Here is a 21293-nt window from a genome sequence, read left to right as displayed (position 1 = left end):
AATCAAAATTGTCTTATAGTAGATACATTTCGATAAGTAGTGATAGTAAACAAAAAGCATTTTCTTTTCCTGACATAAATTAATTAACATTTTATCTGAGTAAAGTGATATGATAATGAAACAATTTGATGCTTTAATGCAAACTATCCCAGGTTATCACCATTGATATACATAGTTATTTGTGTTTTTATCATAAATATAACTATTTTTTCAAATAGAAAAAAGAAATTTACTTTTTTTTTCATACGTTCCACACACAAAAAAATAAACAAACTTGTAATTTCCGCATTTCAATGTTCAATTATCATTCAATGAATAATAAAGACGGAATGACAATCATAAACACTGTATTTAATTTTTATTTATTGATTAATAATGAATTATCATTATTTTCCTATCTAATTTGTTCTCATTTGGTTGATACACATTGATAAATTCATTTTGTTTACCGGAATTTATATTTTGTTTATTTTTTCTTAGTTTTTCAATAACTTTATAACTTGAGAAGTTTATTAAGTTTTGTCATTCATATATTAGGTAAATAATAATAAAGAGAAGTAATAAATGCAAGAGATTTCATTCTTTTAAACAATTTATTCAAATATGATACTGATTGAATTATTAATATTTTGCAGCAGTCTATAGAAATTCCTTATTCTCTCAACCTAACTGACATGTTCTACCTTTGTGGAATGAAAGGGTCTAGTGCTAGATGAGATGGGTTTCAGCTCAGTCTATAAAATTAAGTGACTAAACATGATAGATAGCAATTTATAATGATTAATATTTTTAACTCGAAATGAAAATTTTACTTGTTTGATGTTCGCTACTTATTGTTTTCACATTTTGTCAGCTATATTAAAATAGACTTTTTAGGGAAATAAATAAAGACCTAAAATTTGAGAAGTCGATAAATTTCATACATGAAAGAGTACTTTTATTCAATGAACTAACTACATACAAATCAATCACTCACTGTAATTAAAAATAATCTAATAACATCCATTCATTTTATTTGTAAAATTTATATTTGAAATAATCTGAGATTGAAATTTAAATGATTCCAACGTTTCATCCAGCAAACTTGTCTGAACTTCTTCAAAGTAATAATCTTGAATAAATCTATTGATTTTGATTGGCTAGGTCCTGAACACCTACTCACAACCTATAATTTATGTTCTTCAGCTCAAAATCTTTGTCCTTGTTGGTTTAGACATTATTAATATACAATTTTTGATATATATTATGACATTTTATTGTATTAACGAACTAGACAAGAAAATTTTATTCGGGCTCAAATTGATTGACAGAACAATATATATTAATCAACAAAGAGTAACATATATACTTAAGCAACCATATTGCCTGGATATTATTTTCTATTAATGTTTACGTATTTACTTCGAACATCCAACAAACTCATAAATAATTTCAATGTTTACAATATTTCGTCATTTTGTTTAAATGTTATAATTCAAGTGGTTTATTATTTGATGATATTATTACTCACATTCAGATCAAATAGGAAATTTCTGAAAATTAAATAATCTTTCATTAGATAATAAGACTAATTCTAACAATAAAAACTTGATATAAAATAAATACTGCCCTATTCTAACCACCTATTCTTATAGACTGCCTTTCCCATAAATCTACACACTAAAAATACCTTCATAAACATATACATTTGATGCTTACTTTTTTCCTCAAATGTATTTTTTTTTCTAATAAACAATTAGGATTTAAAATGTTTTGGTAATTTAAAAAAAATTATATTTAGATTAAATCTACTTTTATTGGTTTCCTTTCATGTTATTGAATAATAGTATGTTGAAGTCCGGTGAAATTAGTCAATATAATAAAGGTTTTACTAAAGTACACTGTAATATAGTAAATTGTCATGTTTACAAATTTTATGTTTATTCCCGATAAGAGATACATTAGGTTTTTTTTCCTAAGACTTTGGTAACATATTTATACATAAATTTAATCATGAATTCTTGTATAAACCAGTTGTACTTGAAAAAAATTAACTAGGGAATATTCAATATAAACACCTTTATTTATTTGCTTCTTTATTTCACTTCTCAAAAAAGTTAACCCTTCATTAAATCTAGTGTCAAAAGATTGTGCATTACACATTTTATTAGATTTTTTTATTTCACTGTGTACACAACCTCGTTAAATGTATTCAGAAAACAGTCCACTTATCGGTACGTAATGGTAATATGATGTAAAAATAGAGAGCAGACATCTATTGTGTTATGCACCAATGAAGATTATGATTGAGAATTAATGTAGAAGGACTAATTGTTCTCACATTTGTAATTGGAAAGACTTGTAGTTGAGTAGGAGGATTTTAAACTTTTTTTATGTTCCATCTGTTGAGTGGTTTGTTTTTGAGGTTTCCGTTGTCTTGCTTGACAAGTTCATCAGTTTATGAATGAAATAGAAGTGAAATATTTGATTTTTTCCGATAAAAGATTTACGCTTTGTTTTGAACTGAGAAACTATTGACTGTTTTTCATAATTATGCTGAGAATAGTTATCTTCTTCTTCACTCAAACATGACTTTATAATTCTTCAGTTTCTCTAACTGGTTAACAGATTGAATCTATTTTGATCCCTCTTTTCATGCAATTGGTTCCCTTCATGAATTTAAATAAAGCAAGAACAAATAATGGTGCAGAATAGTATGAATTCATATTAGTTCGAGGTTTCTCGTCAGCTGCTTACAAACCAAAATTGTGATAGAATTTTTACATTGAGATATAGTGAAAACAATTGACATGAGTGTAAATAACTGGGTTACAATAATAATTATAAATATATATATATATATATATATATATGCTAGAACAGGTCAGAGGTCAAAAGGAATTAATTCGGGTTGGGTGGTATAATAATGGAATTGAATAATTATAAGATAGGTTACGTAATAATAATAAGATAGAATTTGAAAAGTTAAGATAATTTAAGAGGATCAGGTGGTGGAATTGTGTGAATGATAATGTGGTTTAAGAATTATGTAATAGGGGAGGAGTATAAATATTTTTAAATAAATAAATAAATAATAAAATAAAAAGGGGTTACCAGGGTAGTGATAAGTTAATTAAAGTCTCTTTTTGGATGCATAAGTCAGGTTTAAGTTTTTTGATCATGATGGCTTCAGCAAAACGGAGGGTGGCCGTACTTCTTTGTCTATTGATAATTTTGAAAGCATGTGGAATCTCGATGGTGTGCCCGGTGTCAAGTAGATGTCGAGCTATTGCGCTGTTGAAGGCCTTATTCCCTCGCAGCCTCAAGTTTTTGGAACATGCTCAGAAATGCGTACATGCACTCTTCTCTCAGTTCTTCCAATGTATGTGCTTTGGCACGTACATGTGAATTGGTAGATGCAGTTGGAGCTACTAAGGAAAGAGGGCTTGTCGATTTTGGTTTGTTGAAGTGAGCAGTTCGTTTGCCATACTGTCATAAGTTTTGCTGCTGGGTAGGTGACTTTCAACGCAGAGTTTATTCTGTGATTAATTATTCCAGCAATTTCATCACCTTTGAAACGTAAGTGTAAGAAGCAGGTTTTTCTTTCTACTCCATCGTATTTTGTACGAGGATTGCTTTTGCATATTTCTGGATAAATTTCAATGGGTATTCATTATCACGTAGAACATTAGTAATCAGATTAATTTCATCATCAAGGTATTCTTTTGAACAGATTTTTGAGCGCGGTCAAAAAGGGTTCGTACAATACCCTTTTGTAACTCATTGGGCAGAAACTATGGTAATTGAGATATATACCACACCAGGTATTTTTATGGTGAATATGTCTATGTAATTTACCATCAGATGTTCGTCGGATCCCAACATCAAGGAAATGGAATTTGTCTTCGGCTTCTTGTTCCATAGTAAACTCTATGTCCTTGTGTGCTTTATTAAATAGATCGAGTAGTTGAATGGCGTGTTCGTGATTGTTGCAGACGAGGAATGTGTCATCAATATATCTGCAATACAGCGTAGTACCATCGATTGCGTGCTTAAGCATTTTTTGTTCTAGGTTTCCCATAAATATATCGGCAAGAATTGGGCCCAATGGGCTACCCATGGCAACTCAATCGATTTGGCGGTAAAAGACATTATTGAATTGAAATTGTATGTTTTTGTACAAAAAAGAGGAGCTTTTTAAAATCATGAATTGGTAGGGGTAGAAGTTCAGGATAACCACATATGATCTCTATCGTTTCTTCCAAGGGGATGTTTGTGAAGAGCGATGAGACGTCAAATGAAACCATAAATTTGTCGGAAACATTTAGGTTGTCGAGTTTCTGTACAAATTCAAAACTATCTTTTAGACTGTAAGGTGTTAGTTTCTTTCGGATTGGTTCAAGGCACTTTGTCAGCCAGCGGGCGAGTTTATGGAAAGGTGAATTAGCCATGGATAATATTGGTCTAATCGGGATATTGGGCTTGTGAGTTTTGGGTAGGCCGTACAAGTACGGTAATTGTGATCCTTTAGGTTTAAGTTCATTATATGTATGATTATCAATTAGATTTTTCTTTAGGAGATCTCTCAGTTTATTTACAAGTCGCTTCTCTGTCCTCTCTGTTAGATCTTTCTGGGTATTATCGATGATAAATCTAGTGGAATCATTTAAAGTAGACATATTTTGCTAATGTATTCATCTCTGTTAATAACGACTACACCGGAACCTTTATCTGGACGAAGTAGCATTATTGTTTCATCTTTCACAAGTTTTGTCAAAGCTAGTTGGTGATCTTTAGTCAACACTTTCGATTGTGGGGTTGGTGTCATTATGTACTGGTTTGTAATGTCAACTAGTTTCGATCTCAACCAACTATGTTTTTCATCGTTCATGGGTTTCAGCTCTGACAACTGTTGATATAAATACTCAAACTGGGTTTCAGTGTCTATTCTGTTGCATTTTTTCGGAATGTGAAATTTAAATCCAAGGGAGAGTGCTTCAGTTTCAATTCGAGTTAGCTTTTTACTGGATAAATTCTGTACGTATTTTCTGGGTTCGTAGAAAAGACGTAATGTTTTTGTTCTTTCACAAGTGTTTTGGTTAATGTCTTTAGGAATTTATGACTGGTTTTGGACTGAACATCGTGAATGAAATTCATGAGTTTGATTCTACATACAATGTTTAAATCCATAATAATTTTGTCATAACCGAGTGATTCTGTTTTAAGTTTCGAGATAAGTTCCTTGGTACATTCAATTTGGGATTTTGTGACGCGCCGAAGATTTTTTAAGGAAGGAGGTATTTTACAAGCACGGACAGCTTTAATAATATGACGAGGAAAGCAGCCATCATTCAAGCAACGTAACAGAAACTTTAATCTTGTTGTTTCTCTCGATATTCTGCAACGAACTGCCACCAACCGGTTAAGTGACTTGAAAATGTGAGCAGGGAGACGGATTTTTAAAAATTTCATGCAATTGGTTCCCTTCATGAATTTAAATAAAGCAAGAACAAATAATGGTGCAGAATAGTATGAATTCATATTAGTTCGAGGTTTCTCGTCAGCTGCTTACAAACCAAAATTGTGATAGAATTTTTACATTGAGATATAGTGAAAACAATTGACATGAGTGTAAATAACTGGGTTACAATAATAATTATAATATATATATATATATATATATATATATATATATATATATATATATATATATATGCTAGAACAGGTCAGAGGTCAAAAGGAATTAATTCGGGTTGGGTGGTATAATAATGGAATTGAATAATTATAAGATAGGTTACGTAATAATAATAAGATAGAATTTGAAAAGTTAAGATAATTTAAGAGGATCAGGTGGTGGAATTGTGTGAATGATAATGTGGTTTAAGAATTATGTAATAGGGGAGGAGTATAAATATTTTTAAATAAATAAATAAATAATAAAATAAAAAGGGGTTACCAGGGTAGTGATAAGTTAATTAAAGTCTCTTTTTGGATGCATAAGTCAGGTTTAAGTTTTTGATCATGATGGCTTCAGCAAAACGGAGGGTGGCCGTACTTCTTTGTCTATTGATAATTTTGAAAGCATGTGGAATCTCGATGGTGTGCCCGGTGTCAAGTAGATGTCGAGCTATTGCGCTGTTGAAGGCCTTATTCCCTCGCAGCCTCAAGTTTTTGGAACATGCTCAGAAATGCGTACATGCACTCTTCTCTCAGTTCTTCCAATGTATGTGCTTTGGCACGTACATGTGAATTGGTAGATGCAGTTGGAGCTACTAAGGAAAGAGGGCTTGTCGATTTTGGTTTGTTGAAGTGAGCAGTTCGTTTGCCATACTGTCATAAGTTTTGCTGCTGGGTAGGTGACTTTCAACGCAGAGTTTATTCTGTGATTAATTATTCCAGCAATTTCATCACCTTTGAAACGTAAGTGTAAGAAGCAGGTTTTTCTTTCTACTCCATCGTATTTTGTACGAGGATTGCTTTTTGCATATTTCTGGATAAATTTCAATGGGTATTCATTATCACGTAGAACATTAGTAATCAGATTAATTTCATCATCAAGGTATTCTTTTGAACAGATTTTTGAGCGCGGTCAAAAAGGGTTCGTACAATACCCTTTTGTAACTCATTGGGCAGAAACTATGGTAATTGAGATATATACCACACCAGGTATTTTTATGGTGAATATGTCTATGTAATTTACCATCAGATGTTCGTCGGATCCCAACATCAAGGAAATGGAATTTGTCTTCGGCTTCTTGTTCCATAGTAAACTCTATGTCCTTGTGTGCTTTATTAAATAGATCGAGTAGTTGAATGGCGTGTTCGTGATTGTTGCAGACGAGGAATGTGTCATCAATATATCTGCAATACAGCGTAGTACCATCGATTGCGTGCTTAAGCATTTTTGTTCTAGGTTTCCCATAAATATATCGGCAAGAATTGGGCCCAATGGGCTACCCATGGCAACTCAATCGATTTGGCGGTAAAAGACATTATTGAATTGAAATTGTATGTTTTTGTACAAAAAAGAGGAGCTTTTTAAAATCATGAATTGGTAGGGGTAGAAGTTCAGGATAACCACATATGATCTCTATCGTTTCTTCCAAGGGGATGTTTGTGAAGAGCGATGAGACGTCAAATGAAACCATAAATTTGTCGGAAACATTTAGGTTGTCGAGTTTCTGTACAAATTCAAAACTATCTTTTAGACTGTAAGGTGTTAGTTTCTTTCGGATTGGTTCAAGGCACTTTGTCAGCCAGCGGGCGAGTTTATGGAAAGGTGAATTAGCCATGGATAATATTGGTCTAATCGGGATATTGGGCTTGTGAGTTTTGGGTAGGCCGTACAAGTACGGTAATTGTGATCCTTTAGGTTTAAGTTCATTATATGTATGATTATCAATTAGATTTTTCTTTAGGAGATCTCTCAGTTTATTTACAAGTCGCTTCTCTGTCCTCTCTGTTAGATCTTTCTGGGTATTATCGATGATAAATCTAGTGGAATCATTTAAAGTAGACATATTTTGCTAATGTATTCATCTCTGTTAATAACGACTACACCGGAACCTTTATCTGGACGAAGTAGCATTATTGTTTCATCTTTCACAAGTTTTGTCAAAGCTAGTTGGTGATCTTTAGTCAACACTTTCGATTGTGGGGTTGGTGTCATTATGTACTGGTTTGTAATGTCAACTAGTTTCGATCTCAACCAACTATGTTTTTCATCGTTCATGGGTTTCAGCTCTGACAACTGTTGATATAAATACTCAAACTGGGTTTCAGTGTCTATTCTGTTGCATTTTTTCGGAATGTGAAATTTAAATCCAAGGGAGAGTGCTTCAGTTTCAATTCGAGTTAGCTTTTTACTGGATAAATTCTGTACGTATTTTTCTGGGTTCGTAGAAAAGACGTAATGTTTTTGTTCTTTCACAAGTGTTTTGGTTAATGTCTTTAGGAATTTATGACTGGTTTTGGACTGAACATCGTGAATGAAATTCATGAGTTTGATTCTACATACAATGTTTAAATCCATAATAATTTTGTCATAACCGAGTGATTCTGTTTTAAGTTTCGAGATAAGTTCCTTGGTACATTCAATTTGGGATTTTGTGACGCGCCGAAGATTTTTTAAGGAAGGAGGTATTTTACAAGCACGGACAGCTTTAATAATATGACGAGGAAAGCAGCCATCATTCAAGCAACGTAACAGAAACTTTAATCTTGTTGTTTCTCTCGATATTCTGCAACGAACTGCCACCAACCGGTTAAGTGACTTGAAAATGTGAGCAGGGAGACGGATTTTTAAAAATTTCATGCAATTGGTTCCCTTCATGAATTTAAATAAAGCAAGAACAAATAATGGTGCAGAATAGTATGAATTCATATTAGTTCGAGGTTTCTCGTCAGCTGCTTACAAACCAAAATTGTGATAGAATTTTTACATTGAGATATAGTGAAAACAATTGACATGAGTGTAAATAACTGGGTTACAATAATAATTATAAATATATATATATATATATATATATATATATATATATGCTAGAACAGGTCAGAGGTCAAAAGGAATTAATTCGGGTTGGGTGGTATAATAATGGAATTGAATAATTATAAGATAGGTTACGTAATAATAATAAGATAGAATTTGAAAAGTTAAGATAATTTAAGAGGATCAGGTGGTGGAATTGTGTGAATGATAATGTGGTTTAAGAATTATGTAATAGGGGAGGAGTATAAATATTTTTAAATAAATAAATAAATAATAAAATAAAAAGGGGTTACCAGGGTAGTGATAAGTTAATTAAAGTCCCTCTTTTCACTACTGATTATGCCGAATGACAGAATTCTCAGATTTTCTTTATTTTGCATCTATCCAATATTTTGATGTTTATTCAGTCAAATTTTCATTCACAATCTGTCACATGCATTGATGTTAAAAAAGATAAATTACTACTCTTTACAACCAAAATAGTGTTCATTCGAACGAATATGGTGAAATAAGAACATTTTTTCTAATGTAATGTTTCTAGAAGTCCCTTCAACATGTCCTGTATTATTTATTTTCCATGTCTACCTTAGTAATTGTATCTTTTGTATTCAATGGTAGTGATTACAGAGTTTGATTATAATTTCTTAGATGTTTTCATGTAGGATAAGCTTACACATTTATTGGTTTTCACCAATGATTTTGAGTTTTAACTTAAATGGTCATTTACACAGTTCAATACTATCAAAGTAAAGCTAATTTGAACAGGTGTTTTATCTCATTTCGACAGCAAAGTGATTCTTTATCAAATTCAGTTACTCAGCGTTAGACTGTTTCTATAAATACACTCGTATAGGCTTACTTCTGACCTTGTTTGTCATTTATAGTTTTACTTTTATTGATTTTCCTGAAGAATTTCAGGTGATTCCAGTTTTCTAAACAAAGCATCGTATTTATTTAGATTTCAATTGTTTAGATTATTTGAAATACAATGTTTACATCTAGTGTTTTCTATACACTTAATACTCCATTACTACCAAACCGTTTTGACGAATATTCATATGAAATTCTTGTAATATCTATTCAAAAAGAAAGATATAAATTAAACAAATTTTGAAATCACTTTCTGAAACAAGATAATTAATCAGTCAACTGTTGATGATGACTTTTATTGTTGTTACAAAGGTGAAAATCAAATATGATAATTGTTCAGTGTTTTTTGGTTGAGATTCTTTTCTTGAATAAACTCAACTTAAAGTAATCTTCATTTAGCTAAATAATTGGGTGGTTTCCTATAATATTCTTCCCGCCCCTCTGCGGCACTTATCACAGAATAAATACTTCATCAGCATCTTTCAGTAGTTATTTAATCAATAATGGTGATAAACTGCCTTGATTCTTTTAATATTTTTAATCCATACAATATTTGATTCAGACATTTTGTGTACAAATATGTATAACTTGAAACCTTTTAAAGAAAACTAAGTGAAAAGGACTCTGATCATTTTTTTCTTAGTATTCTTCAAAAATACTAATGCATATAAATAATTTGTGTTCCTCATTTCGTAAGTTTTATCTGCTCCCATGAGAATTCATTTTTGTATTTCATTGCATTATTCGTCTTTCTATCCTTTTTCTCTAATATCTATCTGCCAGTTTATCTGTTTGACTATCTATCTTGTCTAACTAAAATACACATATTTATTCTGTAGTGAATATTAGTCAGAAAACTATGTTGTGACACAAATCTTTATTCTAGTTATTTACGTGTTATTTTGCTTTGCTTTGGTTTACCTTTTTCTTTTCTCTGCCTCTCTGCCTTTTTCCTCATTTCTCCCCTTTCTTTCTCTTTCTCTCCCTCTTTCTCTCTCAATTTTCCTCTTTTATTCCAATGAGTTAATCCATTATTTCACTAAAAACACATATGTAAGTAACTAGAAAAATACTGTAATAATTGCTTTTCTTTACCGAGCCCATATATGTTTGTCTGTGTTTTGTAACATTTTAATGAAAAACTAAAAAGAAATTGGAATTATTTTAGGGAAAATCAGTTTCGTATTTCATACGTTAAAATTTTCAGAATATCTCTGAAATATAAGGTATATGTTCATGTAGATGTTTTTAGAATGAGATTATTATAAATATATCTGCATTTAGCTGAAAAGCATAAATCTTAGCATATTTTTAAATTCTGTTAATTTATGATTTCATGTAAGCATTATTATGCAGTATATCTAAATATCCTTTTCTTTATGATATATATACTGATTAATCACTGTATAATAACTGGTATCATGCTTGATTAATCATATGTATAAATCTAATTAGGTTGGTCAAGTTTAAAATTCATCACTGAGCTTAGTGACTATGTTTTAATGTTTGGTGTTTGTTGGCAATCATTAAGAAGTCCTAAACATAGATTTTATACTGATTAACACTCATCAATGCTTTCTTGAAGGAAATTTGATGTTTCCTGTGAAACTTGAACTGAAAATAAGTTTGTAAATTTTCATTGCTACACACTGATGACAGTTTTTACAATCAAAAGCAAAGAAATCTATTATAACCACATATTAATTTATTCTTGAACATTAAGTATAGTACGAATAAGAGATATGTTAGCTGGTCATATAGGTTGGTACCATTTACTTCCCGAAAATTTTCAGTTCGACAGAATTATGACACAATTAAATAAGGAAAAAACATCATAAATGTTCAACTTTTCCGGTGACATTTGGTTTTTTTATCAAGCCTCATTCATTAAAATAATAAATCTAGCAAAAAAACTTTATTCGGCAATGATTTGATTAAATTTAAAAAACAGTTTTTAGTCTCTGAATACCAATAAACTGCATCAGTCATGAAAAGCGCTTCGTTTTTTTTAGTATAGAATAGTAAAGAACACTTGTTTTGTAACGTATATTCACCACTTATCGCAGACAGTATAGATAACTCGTACAATTTTAACAAAACCAGCTCATACAACTTAATATATTTTCAGAATCTAAAATTCCCTTCCCCTTTTTTAAATGTGCTTGTATTCCTGTAAGAATACAATTCACAAAATATCAGTAATATATATGAAGTGTTCCCTGGATAAACAAAAATATTTATTTTGATTTGTAATTTTAATTCTTTTTAATCATCAATTCTCATAGATTTGATTTTATTTAACCCTTTTTTTCAGTTCATCTTCTACCAGTCGTGTTTTAAACACTGAAACATCAGCAATATTACTAAGTGGTTTAAAATTACAAGATAATGCATTGAGAAATAGTCATGATAATCAAGGCAATCCAACAGTACATTCAGATTTTGGTCCTTCTATACGATCCGATAGAGAAGATGTTGTATTTCACAACCGACCACAGACAGATCCTTCGCACAGACTTCATTTAACAAGTAATCTATTATCATCAGATTTATCTAATGCTGTTGCTATCCCTATTAGTGGTCAATCGAATTCTGTCGGATCTGTTGGATCTTATCGAATACTTCCAGAGAACATTCAAACCTTAAAGCAAAGAAGAAGTGGTTCAGCAGCAGGTCAGATAATTATAGCCGGTATGGATCCACATGCTCATTTATTTTCGACAATAGGAACAGCTAGCTCTGGAACATATACCATAAACAGCTCTGTTTCTGTTGGGACACCTACAGGCTCCGCTAGTCCAACAGGCAGTCCACATCTTGAAGATAAACCAGCTACACCAGTCACTAGCTCCGATTATGCTGCACAAATTGTTTGGCCAAATAAACTCAATCTTCGTCCTTTATCCGTATCAAATTTAGCACTTCCTAGACCTTCATCAGCCCCACAGTCTGGTTGGCGAGCTTCACTGCCTCGACATATAATCCAAAATACATCAGGCATACTAATTGCTCAACTTAATGGTAAGTTTAACTGTGAAGATATATATCGTGTAATCAAATATTTTTTAAATTTAAACTCAGTGTAGTTATAACCATTACTAGTTAATTGTTTTACTTCTATGTTAAAAGCATAGCGACTGAATATAAGAAAAATTTATTGGAAAGAACAAAAATCGTTTTCTGCTCATTGTAACAGACTATTTCATCGTTATTAAATCAAATAATACAAGTAGTTTTAAATGTTTCTTTTATTGCAATTCTAGTCTAAAGTGAATGATACGATTAAAATCTTAATAAAATCGACTTAAATACAGATGCAAACGTTTCAATAAAAATTTTCTTTATTAAGTAATTTAAGTAATTTCACACAGAATAGTGAATAGCAAGTTGAGAAATGTTGCATTATCATACAATTTTGTCATTCTCAAATTAAGAATTCTATAGTTGATGAAAAATCATAGACAGATGCCACATCATTTCACAATATGAATTGATAAACGTATATTGAGGTAGCTCAAAGTGTTAATTTATTTTTAACACTTTCTGAACGATGTACATTTTGGAAGAAAGACAATTCTCTTTACTGAACAAAATAAATCTTCACTTCTCATCAGTTGTCGAATTGATGTTCATATTTAATAGGTTAACATACTGCCTAATCGCACATTCTCTTAGCATAATGGTTCCTCAGTTTATTCTCATCACATAAATTTTATAATTATCCTGTTAAGATTTATCAGTGTAGGGCTGTGAAGATTGTTGAGTTTAGATTGATATCATGAATGGATCAATGTTAAACCACCATTGAAAACCCGCAAGCACTAGACAGCCGTTCCGTTTTAATATGGAACTGATCAGCAGTGCTCATTCGCAATCCCACATCCGGGACTCGGATCCAGGACCTTTAGTCTCACGCTCGAACGCATAAACTCTAGACCACTGAGCCTATATCCAACTCTTTTGATGTCTAAATTCATTATTTAGTTGGATTTTTGAAACAGACTATTTAAACTTTGTGTTATAAAAGCTTAAACTTAAAAGTTACACTGACCGGTTTTAGTTATATCCCAAGTAACTCAGTAGAACTGATTAGAGATAAGTATTGATAACGTCAATCTATGCTCTTTACTGATTAGAAAATGAATTTTTAACGGAAATATTTGTTTAATTATGCGAATTCTGTCCTCAATTCTTTAGTAAAAGGACTGATGTAAAGATAATTTATACTTTAACCATAAAATTGAATCAATGATTAAGCAGCAAACTAACCAATGGAACGAGTGGAAGTCTTGACTTTCAACCGAAACGTCACAGCTTTGAACTACACCACCTTCTTCAGCTTAGGCAACTAAATAGTATTCTTACCTTTAAAATAACCATAAATATAACTCAAAGTTGTCTATACATAACACATGAATGTGTCAATCATTAGGGCTTTCACCTTTCACCGCTTTTTATACTAATAATATTTTATAGAAAGTACATTTATTATGATTCTTGGTTCATCTGAAGTAATTTGATTAACATGAGGTTTTGTTTTGAACAATCAGTTTATTCCGTACAAACATCTTCATATTGTCTTATTTACAACCTGAAAAGAAAATACATTGTATTCAATTTAATAATTGTTATCCGTCAAAGTGGTTAATTCCGATATACCGTTCTTAACTGAAATATACTTATCTTTTTTTCAATTTCTCTTCCTAGTAAGAAAAAAAATACCAGTTAACATGTCACAAATGTCTATAATACATTATCACATGTGCCAGCTTTATTTTTTCTATAATCCTCTTTCTTTGTCTTATACATACATATTTGCTATAGTTATTATTTACAATTGACAACTGTCTGAGGCAAAAGTTACATAGCATGAATAAATTCCATCTTTTTTTAAAATGATAATTAAATGTAAGGGATTTTTCTTTACAGTAACACCTACTGGTCCAATGAATGTTGCAATTATTGGCACAGATCCAAATGCATCAGTCCATACTTCTCTTTTACTTTCATCTAAAAATCAATTTACACCCAATCAAATTAATCCGTCTCAGGTAAACAATTTACAAATCGGCACAACAGTAACAATACCAAATGTAGTCATGGCAAATAATACAATTTTGCCTTCCAGTTTAACACCAATAAGAGCTATTTGTATGCCGATGCAACATCAATCTGTTCAACTTGGCCAAATTACATCTAGTAGTGGTAATAATACTGTACCATCACAATTAAAACTACCGCCTGGTTGTGCAATTCTAACAGGATCTGGTCAAACTTCAAATATTACCGGTCGTATTATTTATGTAGATCGAGCTACCGGACAAGTAAGTGAAAGATAGCTTCAACAGGATAGAATATTTTTAGTTTAAATAAATGTTCACTAGACATTTCAATAAAATGGTGCATTTTCTCTCTTTTATTTTCGTTACATTCAGCACAAATTATCATATTAGTTGATTTAGCTGTTTTACTTTCTAAATCTTTGGTAAATTTAAACAAAGAAATAATAAAATTTTCAAAATCAAATGAATTCATTATTCTATTTTTACAATAATTCATTTCAACTCCGAATAGATTTAGCTAGCAAAGTTAATATGGTTGTTCAAAACAGAATTTGAAGTCATAATTATTACTACGGTTTGGGATCCCATTTTAAACATCCATCACAACCTTACTATGTTTTCAACGGAAATAGGAAACCATAGGATAGAATGATAAATTCATTATATTTTGAAAATCATTTTGCTCTTAATTCGTTCAACTTATCTGTGTACGCTGTTCAAATCATCTTCTTGAAATAAACTATAATTTTAGCTAAAGAAATTAAAACCATAATCATTTGGCTCACAGGAAAAAAAAGCGGAACTTAACAGATAAATACGACAAATTTCTTTAATTATAAGTAATTGTTAAACATTCTGTGTTCGGAATGCAAAATGAGACTTTGTTTTCAGTGAAATACTGAAATTAAACATGAAAACATTTATTTTTAAGCGGTTAGGTTCTCAATCACCAATGAAACTGAAAAGATATTTGTATGAATTCTACTGATTGTTGTGAAATGACTTGAATGTATCATTCAGTAGTCTGACTAGATTTATTTCAGAGAAATTTAACAAATATATTTCTTTTTTCAATATCTTATATACATGTGGGCTTGAATATTGTGCCTTAAAATGTTATTTCTGATTAGTGATTTTCCGTACATATTATATTTTACATTATTCACTTCTCTGTGGGAAATATTCAGTCCAATAATGCAAGTTTTATTAGTATTACCTCCATTTTATATCGACTTGTTCACCCCTGTAGAATAGTGTGTATTCTGTAATTATTTTCATTATGCACATTATAATTTTAGGTTATTTGATTAACAAAAAATCTTTTATCCTATTAGACGCATAATGGAAATTTTGGCTACTCAGCTTAATTTTAGTAGCCAGTATTTTTAACATCATTCAAAACACGCAGTTATATTATGTATTGATCATCGATGTGAAATAAGCTGTTGATATTGTTCAAAATTGTTTACTTATTTACTGGAGTCAAGATTTCTAATTGAAATCTCAGACAATAATATTTTAGCTAGTCACAAATACCTGTTATAAACAAAATCCAGGTTCGGTGATTAAAAATTCTCTGAGTAATCAACTTCAAACTGTTGTGACAAATCATGTTCTACAATTTAGACTCACGTTTCACAGTTCTGTACATTCGTCTTAGGATCGTAGTGTACTTAGTTTAATTTCACAAGAGTAGAAGTTTGTTGACTTTGTGCCAACACTAATTACATAATTTGTCTGTCAATATAATCTGTTAATTATAACTTTCAAACATGTAAAAAAACAAATCACTTGGCTTGAGACTAGTGCAGATGAATCTTAATTTTAATTGAGATCATGAACCGATCAATGTTAGACCACCGTTGAAAACCAGGAGGTACTGGACGTTCATTTCGTCCTAGTATGGTACTCCTCAGCAGTGTGCATCCACAATCTCACATGTAGGATTCAAACACAGGACCTTCGGTTTCACTCGTGATTGCTTAACCACTAGGCTACGATCTCAATTAAAACTCATCAGTCTCCATAAACTTATACTGATAATAATCTTAATTCTTTTTACCCTTAATATCTAATAATTTCTATCATACAAGGTTAAGTGATTATAATTTTATGCATTAAAGAAAAATCTATAAATGCCCTCAGTTGGTTAATAAATGTCATTTCTAAACAAGAATAAAATCTTTACATTCATGTAAAAAATATTACACGTTGTTAAGAAGACTACATTTAACTGTTTGTGTTATTCTTGTTCTATTATTTTTTTTAAATCAATGATTTAATTTTATAAAATGGTTCTTAACTTTAATCTAAAAACTGTTGTTGTGATAGACAACATAATGATTATTTTTCCTCTCGAATCAATTGTTTTTCTTTTTGACAGATTTAAAACTAAACTTAATTAACTTTTATATTACAAAAATATAGGCTCAAATCGTTTAACTTTCGTCATCAAAGCTTGTGTATAGTATTCTTTCTCATCCATTGATTAGTGTGTACACATAAAAAAAAGTCGAAATCATGATCAATCGACATATAAATAACTTGACAGTAACACTTCTGAATGTTATATTATTGAATATTCATAGTTTCTGGATAAATTTACTAATCAATAAACAATAAAATACTACTCAAATGTAGTTGCTTTCTGATCAGCTGTAAATACCTAATATCGGAGTTCATTTGTTTTATAAATTATATACATTGCTTATTTTTATGCTTATTTAGGTTTCTATTGTAATATGTATAGTTACATAATTTAGTCTTGAAAATGAATCAACTGATTGCAAGCCTTTTTATTGCATTATCATAAACTATTTTATTTGATAATTGAGATAGGTATTGGAAGAGATCTAAACAATAATTTCTAAATTACTTGATTTATCTATATGATAACTATTTTGTTAATTTTTTAAAATACAATCCTTTCGTTTACAAACTGAGCATACTTTACATTTATACTTATTTGATTGATCAACTGTTAAAATATAAGTAGGTCTGCATATACTAGAAGAGAGATAGAGAAAGTGAATGAGTTGAAATAAGATTCACAAGTTTATTTACATATTATATTTATTTATCTATTTATTTCAGATGTTTTCGATGCACGTACTTGTTATCCAGCATTCCTTCATTCCTTTTTAGCAGTCTTCTCTTTCTTTCCTTTTATTATATAAACCATACTATTTGATCAGCTGTAAACTTTCTCTGGTTGCTCCTGTTTACTTTTTTTCACTTTAAACCAACTAATTCCTGTCAATGTTTATTTTAGTTTGTTGATACGTTGTTGTTAATTTAGTTCAAATTACCTTCTGTTACAACTATTTCTTTTTTCTTCTATTTTCTCTAACAAAACGTTTTAAACTATTTAAACATTTCTGAGTGTATTACGATGCTTTCCTCACTTGTTTATTACTAAGATTATAGAAAGCACCTTCGGTTACTATTACAATCTTCGCTTTGTGGGTTAACAAATAATGATGCATATTAAGAATTTAAAATGATGCAGAAAATTTACAGCTCATATAGATGCTCTCTATGGTATTACGTCCTCAAAGTTAGATGGTTAAATTTCAGAGCTTTCGATTGTCTTTCTGAATAACATTCATTAGCGCTTAATCTAAGTTAAATCACCTAGATCAGGGTACACAACTCCGTCATGAAAAGATTTTCCGACGGATTTCGATGCATAAAATAGCATCACTTTCAATATTCCTGTTTTCTTCACTTAGTCAAATAATTTCATATCCGATAGTGACTGTGTGACCATCTTTCTTGCTCACTACTGTGTATTCTTTCTCTTATGTACGACAACTGTATAAAGAAATGTTGCGAAAACATGTGTATTCACTCGTGCAAATATATATTACGCTATCCAAAGTCTTTGCTTAGACCATGGTACACATCCAGATGTAATCTTTACATATCATGTTTTTATGTTTGTACCTACACGTTAAAAAAATCTTAAGTTGATAAACTTCGTGTCTTTTTGATTATACTTTCCACATTTTTTTACTCATTGACTTATAGATTATTCTTTAAATCGACATTTAGTTAACAGACTGGTATTTTATTGAATTTTTGTTGTACGACTACTTCCCTAACACCACCTCTTTCTTTTTCTATCACATACTCACACAGTCGCAAATCTTTTTAAACATTTCTCATTCTTTTGACATTATTAGACAAACAAACTGATGTACGTTCAATATTCCATCATCAATACGAAATCTAGCACGTACAATATGGTTACTTAATTTACTAGATATGATTTGTTTTTGATAGGATAATTATGTCAAATAAAAAGATAACTACTAGACAGTTTTCCCCACTCTATTCTTCTAATGAAATTCTTTATTTAGTTATCAATTTGACTCGACAATATTAAAAAAGTTTACATGGACTACAAATTTTCATCATCTGTTTTCTTTATCACTATTTTGATAATTAAGTGCAATTGTAGTCAACAATATAATTAAGTTGCCACTGAATAAAACATATTTGTTCAACACTGAAGATCTTAACTCATGTTTATAAGAGATAAACCTTCCATGTTTTTCAACAATCATTAAACCTTGCTGTCTTAATGGTTGGGATAGAGTATATAAACTATTTGACTTAATGTTTCAGTCGTTTAACAATTTTACAAACGCGAATCTATAACACTTTAAAGGAAGAAAGGTACTACTGATCTAAATAGTTCAATAGGATTGGTCCTGACTGTAGGGTGCTGAATATAAGTACAACTTGGTCACAGATAGAACATGAATGGTTAACAATGTTAACACATACGTAACATATATATCTATTATAGGCTAACGTACATATAGCTGCTAACTTTTTTAAATCTTGAACTAATGGATTGATTTCTACAAGTTTTTTTAATTGTACGCATTACATTGATTGAGAAACACGAAATGCGTTTAATTTTTCTCAAAATTTTGAACAGTTCATATGATTTTGTTACAAGTGTTACGGTGTTTGTGAAGATTGTTGAAATTCACAGTTCACATTACGAATTGATCTTAGTTAGATAACAATTGAAAATCAGGAAGTACTAGACAATGGATTTTTTCCAGTATATGAATCAGCAATACTTATCCCTCCACCTTCATGTCTAGTTCGCAGCCTAACTTAACTAGTATATTCGGAAGGAACGTCTACCTTTAGCACAGCTTTTGTAAAATAAGCTAGGAGCATTTGAAAAGCTTGTGAAAAAAATTCAAGCGATCAAATAACTCATCTACCATGTTACAAAATTTTAAATATGTAAACATCATGGCCATTCTTTTTGAAGACAAACGTAAAGCACCTAATTTCTCTAAGATCTAGTATCATTGTTGATATGATACAAGAAGCTGTTAGCACTTCATTATCATTTTCATTCTGACATACCTCTACAAATGATAACTTTTAGTAAAAGCTAATCACAGTAGAAAAAGTAATAGTAATAATAACCCTTTATGTTAAATTTACGATGCCTTTTAATTTCAAATCTAAACTAATAAAGGATTGAGGTGAAATAATTTTTAAATGTTGAATGAAAGTAAAATATCTGTTACTTTTACCTTTCAAGCATTCCTTACGTATGTTAGGACGTCTGAGTGAGCAATCCTGAGGTTAGGTATAGGGTACCTAGTAAAAGTGAGAAATCGATTGATCAAGTACTAAATCTTTATCAACGGAGGTGGTTGAGACGTGTGTTACTTATGCTAAAACACACCTCACCTGATTCTCGATTATGTCTGATGTAGGAGTAGGTTAGATAAAGCTAGAGATGGCCATACCGAAATGTGGCATCAGTCCATCAAGTCATTGACAGTTGGAATGAGTCAGGTTAACAGGTGTAAACTGTCTGATTGGGTCCATATGATCATTACATGACATGTGACATGACTAAGAATCTTTCACAATGGAGGATGTGTATTCACTCATTGTTTTTCCCTGGAACCTGAGTCCCGAAATCTCCTCATACCATTATTTATTTTCCTACACGTAATCTTTTTTAATTACTCCTGAAATTGTTACTACTTCTACTACCTAGTGCTTTGTCTTGGAACAATTTTATCTCATTGTGGTAAAGTGGTATGCCAACTGGAATTCAACTATATTACTGAGAAAAGCCAACAAATTAAAAAACTTCAGATGTAAATTTTTTAAATGTTAAGTTCAGGAGATTTTATCGATGTTATCACGTTGGAAGTAATGATTCTACACCGTCATAATCAGTAATATCAACAATTCAGAAAAAGACACTGAACTCAACTAATTTATCTATGATACACTGTTCCATAATATCATGTTACTTTGATTAATTAAACAACTATTTTGTGATTTGAATTTTTGAATTTTAGTCTTATATACCGGTGCTTACAAATGCCTCAGGTAATTTAAATCAAGTGACGTTAGGGAATAATATACCTTTAACCATCAGACAACCACAATTTGCTCAAGTTGCCTCACCCCCAACACATGTAACATCATCACCAACACCACCCCAACAACAGCAAGCTCAACCTAATTTCGCCGGAACTGATGAAACTACATGTAGTCAGTCTGATCAGCAGAGTATAGCACAAATTTCTACTATTCAAAGTTATTCAAGTCCTATACCACCTGATTTGACTAGAAATATTCGTACGATTGGTCGACGACTTGGACCTCCACCACCAGCACCTGAAGTAAGTAATGTTTTTTGGGAGTCATCTATCAAAATTAATCTTTTTTTCTTGTCAATATAATATGGTTGGGCTCAGAAAGTTTGTAAATTCGTTCAATAAGAAATAATAAATAATAAAGAACTACGAAAGCCATCACCCAGAAAATACAAGTGTTTATTAACAATTGTCTACGCAAAATACTTCAGATCCACTGGCCGGACACTATTAGCAACA

At 30.9% G+C, this 21293-nt stretch overlaps 2 protein-coding genes across 2 annotated transcripts in view; one reads left to right on the top strand and one right to left on the bottom strand.

Moving 5' to 3' along the window:
- The window catches only part of MS3_00001877 (uncharacterized protein), a 121222-nt gene that overhangs the window by 61590 nt on the left and 38339 nt on the right, over window positions 1-21293 (top strand). The window contains exons 10-12 of the mRNA XM_051209383.1: window positions 11652-12358; window positions 14267-14661; window positions 20754-21080. Coding sequence (XP_051074836.1) covers window positions 11652-12358; window positions 14267-14661; window positions 20754-21080 — 1429 coding nt within the window. The remainder of the gene's footprint in view (window positions 1-11651; window positions 12359-14266; window positions 14662-20753; window positions 21081-21293) is intronic.
- Window positions 1970-9414, bottom strand: MS3_00001878 (uncharacterized protein). The gene is made up of 2 exons (XM_051209384.1): window positions 6391-9414; window positions 1970-3549 (listed from the first exon to the last, which is right to left on the bottom strand). Exon 1 carries the CDS (start codon window positions 8360-8362, stop codon window positions 7487-7489), a length of 876 nt encoding a protein of 291 aa, XP_051074837.1. The 5' UTR covers window positions 8363-9414; the 3' UTR covers window positions 1970-3549; window positions 6391-7486.

This window comes from Schistosoma haematobium, chromosome 1 (genome assembly GCF_000699445.3).
Source record: "Schistosoma haematobium chromosome 1, whole genome shotgun sequence".
Taxonomy (NCBI): Eukaryota; Metazoa; Platyhelminthes; class Trematoda; order Strigeidida; family Schistosomatidae; genus Schistosoma; species Schistosoma haematobium.
Note: the sequence above shows the minus strand (reverse complement) of the source record. Positions and strands in the feature narration are given on the sequence as shown.